Here is a 9419-nt window from a genome sequence, read left to right as displayed (position 1 = left end):
TCCCTAATGCTGTCAAGGCAATGAAGGCTAATCTTTACGACTCAGATCCCTTCAAACATTCCATTGGTACTCTTATTGTTTATCAAGGCAAATGAAACAAGAATGTGCTTCTGTATAGCATTTTGCAATCAGAAGTTGAACTTCAAACTGGTCAAAAAAAAAAAAAAAACTGCAGAAACAATAGATGGGTAGTTCATGTATCGGGTGATCAAAAAGTCAGCATAAATTTGAAAACTTAATAAACCACGGAATAATGTAGATAGAGAGGCAAAAATTGACACACATGCTTGGAATGACATGGGGTTTTATTAGAATAAAAAAGAAAACAAAGTTCACAAAATATCCGACAGATGGTGCTGGACAGCAAAACGTCAGTGAGTGCGCATAACAATCGTGTATAAAAGGAGCTGTAATGAGAGAGAGAATCAGATGCACCAGCAGTCGCAGCATGTTGACGGTACCTGAAAAGGCGCTTTTAGTGAAGCTGTATTATTAGACTGGGGAATGTGCTAGTTTAGCGTTACGATCCTATCGCCATAGGAAGGGGATTCGAACGGGCAAAGGTCCATTGGCAGATGCAGCTGTGGCGAGAATGATTTCGAAGTTCGAAGCCACGGGTTGTTTAGACGATGGACCCCGTAGTGGGCGACTGAGCACAAGGCGTAATGTTGCTGAGACAGTTCCGGAAGAAATGGAGACAGTAGCGAGTTCGTCTATGCACGGGGATGTCAGCGCTCGTGCAGTCGCACGTCGCACCGGAATTACATACACTACTGTCTGGTTGGCACTTATGCGTACCCTCCGATGCTATCCGTTCAAAATCCATCGGCATCATGAACTGTTACCTGGCGATTTAGTGAAGCGGAGGCCATTTCCGGCGTGGGCGTTTCAAAAGATGGCAGAAGATGACGATTGGTTGAGTAACGTGTTGTGGACTGACAAAGCTCATTTCACGCTCCGAGGGTCTGTCAACGCCCACAACTGCAGAATTTGGGCTACCGAAAATCCTAGAACTGTCGTGGAAACTCCATTGCACGACGAGAAAGTCACGATATGGGTTGGATTTACCACATCTACCGTTATCGGGCCTTTTTTCTTCGAGGAAATACGTGATTCTGGTTTTGTAACTGCTACCGTGTTACAGAATCGCATCACCCCAGCCTGGCTGATAAACACCTGCTGGAATGTACGATGTTTATGCAGGATGGCGCTCCACCCCATATTGCTAGACGTGTGAAAGATCTCTTGCGCGCGTTGTTTGGTGATGATCGTGTCCTCAGCCGCCACTTACGTCGTGCTTGGCCTCCCAGGTCCCAGAGCTCAGTCGGTGCGATTATTGGCTTTGGGGTTACCTGAAGTCGCAAGTGTATCGTGATCGACCGACATCTCTAGGGATGCTGAAAGACAACATCCGACGCCAATGCCAATGCCATAACTCTGGACATGCTTTACAGTGCTGTTCACATCATTATTCCTCGACTACAGCTATTGTTGAAGGATGATGGTGGACATATTGAGCATTTCCTGTAAAGAACATCATCTGTGCTTTGTCTTACTTTGTTATGCTAATTATTGCTATTCTGATGAGATGAAGCTCCATCTGTCGGACATTTCTTGAACTTTTGTATTTTTTTGGTTCTAATAAAACCCCATGTCATTCGAAGCACGTGTGTCAATTTGTACCTATCTATCTCCATTATTCCGTCATTTATTCAGTTTTCAAATTTATACTGAATTTTTGATCACCTGGTATTTTATAATATTCTTGACTTGGCAGCTATCAGTTCATGGATCATTTTCACGAAAGTAACAGGGATGAAGATCATTCGTCGAAATTATACCCTGAAGCTATCAGAGGAGCTTTGTATGGGATACATGCATTTGAAAATTAACTTTGTGGAAACAGAAGCTGAATCTGGAAACTCTGTGGAAGGAAATAAAATTAGGAGACAATGTCAAATGAAGAAGTGTAGGAATAAGACACGTTATATAGGCAAAAAGTGCAAACGGCGAGTGTATGGTTCTTGTTCAAAAGACATAACTAAGGACATGTTATGTAGTTCGTCTTACTAAAAATATTTAATTCACGTCAGTGAGTGCAAATAAACTGAAGAAAAGTCAGGCAGCATTTTACAAATATGTTGTGGTATGTGGATTTGGCAAATACATTTCATGACTATGAGCGCACTACGTAAAATATTACAGTAAAATATGGGTAAACAATAAATACGTCAGCTTCTTTACTAAAAGAATTCGAAATAAAAATTGTGTTTCTTAATTAGATAAAAGGTTCCTAAAAGCTCATACTTGATTGTAAGAAATGGGGAAAATATTTAATTTGAGAAAAATTAAATAATTCATCTTATTTTAGTTTTATAAACCCAAATAAACATTTGAAACGATGGTAATGAGAACTAAAAAAATAGTTTTCATATGGCAGTTAAAATGACTGCATCAGCAGTTCTAGGTATACAATACGTTCTAGTGATTCTAGTGTTAAGTGTGTGGTGTTTACTGCTTCTCAGTACAGTCCAGTGGACTCTTTCTTGTAGTGGAAAGGTGGAAGTGGTATTCGTTATTGTTACTATCCTATAATGTGATGGCCCCTTCCTCCTAGTCCTCCTCCTCCTCATTCTTTATTTCGGTGTAGCTCAAGGAACCAACATAGGGGTTACACACTCACTTAAAAACCAATGGCAAGGTCAAATTCCCAGTTGATCAATCTATCATTTCCGATAGTGGTATTGTAAGCACACTTTAGTGAAGCCCCTGCCCTGTCTCCTGCCAATTGTTTAAGGACATAGCGCAGTTGAGCTGAAATTTTAAGTTCTCGGCTACCTCCATTGTAATGGATTTCCTGCCAAACGACCATCCTTTGCTAGTATCTACCAACAGGATGCAAGCAAAAAGCCAGAAGGGGTAAGATTAGGGTTTGGAAACTGGGAGCTGTGGGATTGAATCCTGGAATTCCCTGCCACATATATCAGTTCTGGTATCCAGCAATAGGAAGAAAGGAAAAGCTGTCCCATACAGAGGTTGTCGACTTCATTAATTAGTTAATTAATTGGACAGAGTGGGAGCCTATTCCAAGACATCCACAGCACAGCATCTTTGGAAGGGTTGGGAGTTTCCCAGATATTTACTGCTTTGTTGAGGACAAAGGAGAGCTTAGTGTGGTTTCTGGTGGCACACAACTGATGCTTCCTAGTTCTTCTGGAGTGCCTTTGTTCCATCCGCTACGGGTTTCTGTAGAGCCAGAAGCATGAGAACAAAGGGATATACCAACTGTCAGCGCCAGATCTGCATGGGAGGTGGGGAGGATGGGGGGAACATCTTGGCCTTTGTGTGTTTGCACACATAGGTCCACCACAAACAGGAATTAGCCACCTGAGAGAAAGCAGGGGTAGTTTCCTAGGTGTCAAATATCAAAGGGTTGACACGACCTGATTGTTTGTTCAACAGGAAGTAGCCACTTGAGAGCGGTTGATGCAGTTGTGGAGCAATAGTCCTGCCCCAGCTGGGAGCGGTGTGTGTCATGCTGTCACAGCGAAATGCTGGCTTGTGGACGTGTAAAAACACAGTGTCCTGGGTGACATGGCTCCCAGGACATCTGCCTGTGGTAGGTGAGAAGATGCAATCACAAGATTTTTAACGGTGTCATTACGTGTGGTGAGCTATGTTGACGAAACTTTTATGATGATATTTCTCATACAGTCGAAAAAAACTACTTATTTATCTATTTAATTTCTTCTTTTCGATGTATTTTACAAGGCCTGCATCTTCCAGAATTATATAAACAGCGAAGAATGATGAGCTTTTCCCACCTAATAAAGAGATCCAACCTCCAGCAAACTGAATTTTATAAATAAACAGTATATTATTATATTCTCAGCAATGCAGCTGAATTTCCAGTCATGGAACCCTTCCAGTCCACCAGCTGAGAAACTTTTCCCGATGTTTTTTTTCTGGGAGGGATGGGGAGGAAGGGAGTGCGTGGCTGACAGTGGGACATACCCTGGTGCTGGCACTCAGCAATAGCTCAGTTGATCCCTGCATGTCAAGGTGAGCACACATGCGAAAATTTTCCAACATGACAACACCACCAATCTCCAGCAGTGCAATTATGTGATACTTACACCTTCCACAACAACAGTGCTGCACAGGTTGAGCTGTTTTTCCGCCAATTTTCTTTCTAGGGGGGAGAGGTGGGGAGTGGAGAAGGGCTGGAGGTTTTTTCAGAAGGGGGAGGAGGTAATTAATCGATCAATTTAATTAATTAGTCAATTAATTGGTATCAAAATTGTGCTTGTATCAGTGAAGGGGGAAAGAGGAGGTTTGGGGATTTCCCAGAGGAGTGAGGGAGGGGGAGGGTGAGGGGGAGGAGTGGGAGGTTCTCAGAAGTACAGATTATTCCCAGAGGTCATAAATCAATTAGCATAACAAAATGTCAAGACAAGTTTGTCCCTGAATGTATGCTTGCACATGAATGTATGCTTGCCCCTGAATGTATGCAACACACACAAACAAAATGTGTCAGAACCGACTGTATGCTACTGCTTACAATATTGGTCACCTCATTAACAATTCGTATATTATCAGCTTTCTCCTGATGATGCCAAATTACGTATCACTGGGCCTGCCGGATATATTGTTTAGTGCATAAAGCAAACATGTCCAGAACATTTTTCCCTTTTGTAGTAACTGGTGAATTATACCTGTTGCTAGGCATGCATTATTTTGGCTACGGACAAGTTCTGTATGTGCAACAATTGATTTGCCTTTCCAGTTGGACTTCTTTGATGCAAATAAAACGAATTTCTGAAAATTTTGGACATGTTCCTTTTCTGCATTTAGCCATTCAATTAATATTAGCGCTGTAAGGCAGTAAAATTCATAATGTTAAGTCATTTAATGGTGAAGCATGTTGACAAAATGTACATCCTTGACTTCTTTCCACATCACAGAGATTCCTGTCCATGGGATATGTGGATATAAAAAATCAGACAGCAAAATGTCAATTTTTATGTTAATACAGTAATGGTTCAAACTCATTTGTACTAGAACTGTTGCTGCTCACATTATTTTCTCATAATTATACAAGACCACTAGTACAAATCATTGAGCTTTTGTAGTCATAATGTTTAAAAATTTACATGTCCTAAAATTATTTTTCTGGTAGCTGAACAAACATTACTTCTCGTTGTTAGGTCACACACTGGTAGTGGAGTCACTTCAAACTACACTCATGCCAATTGAACATTAAAATTTCGATTAATACTATATACAACTATAGACGTTTTTTAAAAAAGTGGTGAAACATGTTTTAACCCAATTTACCATACTTATAGGATGGATCTTCCTGACTAGAATAGGACCATTTTCATATGCAGCATGTAGCCATAGAGTCATTTGAAGAGGAGGAGGTTAGTGTTTAACATCCCATCAACAACGAGGTCATTAGGAACGTAGCAGAAATTGGCTATTAGGGAAGGATGGAGAAGGAAAGCGACCATGCCGTGTCAAAATAAACCATCCAAGCATTTGCCTTTAGCGATTTAGGGAAATCATGGAAAACCTGAATCAGGATAGCTGGTCGCGGGTTTGAACTGACGTCCTCCTGAATGTGAGTCCAGCTAGCCTTTTCCATCAGAAGCTGTGGAAAGATGTATTCATATTTTCACTTAATACCATACCTACAAATTCCAGTTCACAATGATCCATATTGGAGACAATAAAATATTGTATTAATTATGGTAGTTCAGCAGTCTGTCATAGAGAAGCTGAGACTGCATTCTATATATGCCAGAGGAGTACTCAAGTGAGGCCACGTGAAACATGTCTACATGACGCATGGAACAAGCGACAAATTAATCTCAGTTATCATTCATGCTAGATTAGCAGTGCATAATAGAAAACAGAACAAGAAAAAACAAAAACAAAAAAGCTCAGCTGGCCGGAGTGGCCGAGCGGTTCTAGGCCCTACAGTCTGGAATCGTGCGACCGCAGGTTCGAATCCTGCCTTGGGCATCGATGTGTGTGATGTCCTTAGTTTCGTTAGGTTTAAGTAGTTCTAAGTTCTAGGGGACTGATGACCACAGAAGTTAAGTTCCATAGTGCTCAGAGCCATTTGAACCAAAAAACCTCGGATTATTGCAGGAAAGAAAAAGAAATGGGCCACTCTCTTTTCCAAGGAACTACCCTGGGATTTTCCTTAAGACATTTGGGTAAACCACGAAAATCCTAATCAGTGTGACCGTACGGAGATTTGAGTCACTATCCCACCGAATGCAGCTCCACCGTCTTACCAAGTGGAGAAACAGGGAGTATTAGATATGTGCCAGGTGAGTCCTCAGAGAAAAGCAAATGAAACGCGTTGAAGGCTACCAAATAAATACGGAGAGATAGCGAACAGTTTAAAAATGAATAAACAAAGACAAATAAGAAAAATTGCCATCTTTTTAAGGTGAGGTACCTGTATAGGATATATTAATATATCACAAATTTGAATCAAAACAGCTAAGTCGAGTAAGTAAAATGGTGAGTCTTTTGGCACGCGGTACTGAAAAAAAAATGTTGTAAATCCTATTTCCGGTCTTGAAGACAACAAGAAAGTGGGTGTTGTTGTTCCAAAGTTAACTTCGATTCCAATTTGTAATTGGAGGTTGTACGTACAAAAGGGGACTGGTGGATTTTGTAGAATAACTGAGCCTTATCGTCTTTTAGCCTAGGCTGATACAAAGATTTCAATTTTGCATTGAGAATAAAGACACATGGTATTTGTTTGGTCTAGTGATAGAATAATTATAACAATAATAATAACAATAGCGCTAAGGCCTTATATCTAATGAAAAATATATCGCTGTTTCACTATTTCACTAATAATATTAAGTATGAATAATTCAATTTCACTTTACACAATCGAGGGAAGGAATCATCTGGTTTAAGGCTCTCACGGAAGTATTGCATTTATAAGCCCCAGGATAAAAAGATACTTGTGGACTACCTCTATCAGCGAAACAAAAAGAAAATATTCACCCAGCTATCTCCTGATCTTATCTTTCCCCGGAAATTTTCGTTTTCTTTCATATTGTCGCAGCGATGCCACAAATTTTGACGTGCGTCACAGGAAGGCAGTGACATGACATGTCACGGGAGTTCCGAGGTTCGGAGGTTGATTAAAAAAGAACACTTAAGTGTAAGCCGTTGGCCGTCACCGGCATGTTATTCGTCTTCTTGGAGCTGAACTTCGGAACTTTTGTACACAGGGAAGTGGATATATTCTAAGACGGAAAATATACGGAGCAGACCCCCCCCCCCCCCCCTCCACCAACCCCTACTTCCTGTACTTAAGAGATGACATTAGGAGAAAAAAAGAGAACAGGCAAAGAATTATTGCACCTCCATGTGTTAAAGGGATAGCGCGGTTGATGGAAGCCTTTGAATATAATTTTATTGTACATACATGCAGTTTTCAAATAAATAAATACACCAAATACGAAATTTACTATGATTACAAATTGCAGTTATTACAACCTTTCCGTTAGCAGAAAAAGTGTTTTGTAGGCTGTCACGGTCAAATATAACCATGGCCTCAGTCAGTTCACGATTCGTGCAGGATGCCGTCTTGATGAGTCAGTCCTTGGCGAACTGTACTTGATACAGCGATTATCGACTACAATTCAGTCTGCTGTCACTGCATAACACAACTGGCATCATAATTCCAGTAATAATCGGCGGATTAACGACGGCGAGCAGAAAAGCAAAGTACGATGACAGGGGCCAAGTGAATGTTTATCGGCATATCGAAACCCACATGTATGTACAGTAGTGGTATAATACATTACCGCCACTTACCATGTCGTCCTCAGCGCTAAGAAAAATTATAAAAGCACGTTTCTTGTTAAGTACAGAAACGAACTTAGTTAGGTAAGTTGGAGCATTTTTATTTCACGAGTCGCCTTTAACAACAGTTCTGGAGACGCTAGTTCGCATCGTACACGTCTTGTAAATACTCTTTTGCTATAGTATTTTCTCCTCAACAGAGGCGTGGTTTGTCAATATAGTCAGGAGGCTCCTGTGGAAACTGTACAAGATGGTAAGTAAACCTGAACAATATTGCGTTTAGTAGACGCATTTTTGTTTTCAGGGGATGCGCTTCCACCGCTACAAGGTGCTTACTCTCACTGACAGCTCTTAAAAGCAATTATAACTCCTGCATAGTTTGTTTTTGTACTGCACGTTATTATAAAAATCTGGCTTTCCCTTCCAAACTTGCACATTAGCACTGTGCTTTCTGTGTTAAATAAATTTACCTAAATAACAGTGAAGTATGGACATAACACTTGATTGTACTATGTTCATTTTCGAGTGGGGTTCCAGCCAAGCTACTGGTCTGTAAACTCCAGAGTTCATATTCAGAGCATACTGTAGTAACACATTGATTCGAAATTAAATCTAACATTTTTTGAGTAGCCTAAGTGTTCACACTGTTGAATAGCCAAAGTCAGGGAAGAAGACTGTGGCCAAGTGATGAAAGCATGTATTCTCTTTACAAGAACTTTAGTACTAACTCAAGTATCTTGCATGGACACTTTATCAACATTAACAAAACTATACAATTCAGGAGTGTCATTTTTCTAGTACTTTAGCTTTTGTGTATGAACTTTTTTTAAAATAATTGCTCTTTGTAAATTAATAGCTTCATATCTAGTTACATGGAAACAAAAGCTAGCTTTCAGAACTTCTTTCACAATAACATGTATAATTACAGGTTTGCCAAGATACAAGATCACTTACAAAATAGGATATGCACAAATTTACAATTGATTTGGGCATTTGTTTAAATGTGAACTAGGGGGCGCAGTAACAAACACTGTCTTCAGGACTTAATAATCCTTCTGACTTGTGCAGAAATTAAGCTTTATGTTGAGCACACCATAAAGGATTATAGAGAACTGTATGAAAGACCACTTGCCGCTACCAGTAATCACATGTCCAAGAATGCCCTTTGTACAATTTCTCGAAACTGTGGAGTGCAAAAATATTGCATAGATAATTGTTTAAGAAAATATAAGGTCTCCTGTATAAATCTCCAAAATTCAGAGAACAGTTCTGAAAATACTTCATGAATTTGTGTTTTGCCTGGTGCTGAACTGTACATTACACAGAAAATTTCATCGCATTGTTAAAAAAAAAAAATAAAAAACTTGATCAACTATGTTCATCCTGTTAAGGTTTCTTGTTTTTGCTCATAGGGGAATTTGAGACTGTCGTGATTGTTTAATAGTGATAAGTTAGTAATTATAAGTAAAAATGCATTATTAGTCTTTGAGCATCTTTACAAGCAATCAGTGTCTTAAAAAATACCTTCATAAATGTCAGTACATAAAAGGACAATAAATAAAACATAGATATACTGC

The 9419-nt window shown here is 39.8% G+C and overlaps 1 protein-coding gene across 2 annotated transcripts in view; it reads left to right on the top strand.

Moving 5' to 3' along the window:
* The first annotated feature begins 7153 nt into the window (after positions 1-7153).
* The window catches only part of LOC126334575 (acyl-coenzyme A thioesterase 9, mitochondrial-like), a 91555-nt gene continuing 89289 nt past the window's right edge, over positions 7154-9419 (top strand). Inside the window, exons 1-2 of one of the 2 annotated variants that reach the window (XM_049996961.1) lie at positions 7154-7926; positions 8043-8095. In XM_049996961.1, the coding sequence (XP_049852918.1) occupies positions 7856-7926; positions 8043-8095 (124 nt within the window). In that variant the 5' untranslated portion in view covers positions 7154-7855. The remainder of the gene's footprint in view (positions 7927-8042; positions 8096-9419) is intronic. The other variant, XM_049996962.1, reaches the window with a different exon arrangement.

Source organism: Schistocerca gregaria, chromosome 2, assembly GCF_023897955.1.
Source record: "Schistocerca gregaria isolate iqSchGreg1 chromosome 2, iqSchGreg1.2, whole genome shotgun sequence".
In the NCBI taxonomy this organism is placed as follows: domain Eukaryota; kingdom Metazoa; phylum Arthropoda; class Insecta; order Orthoptera; family Acrididae; genus Schistocerca; species Schistocerca gregaria.
This window is presented reverse-complemented; position numbering and strand designations above follow the sequence as displayed.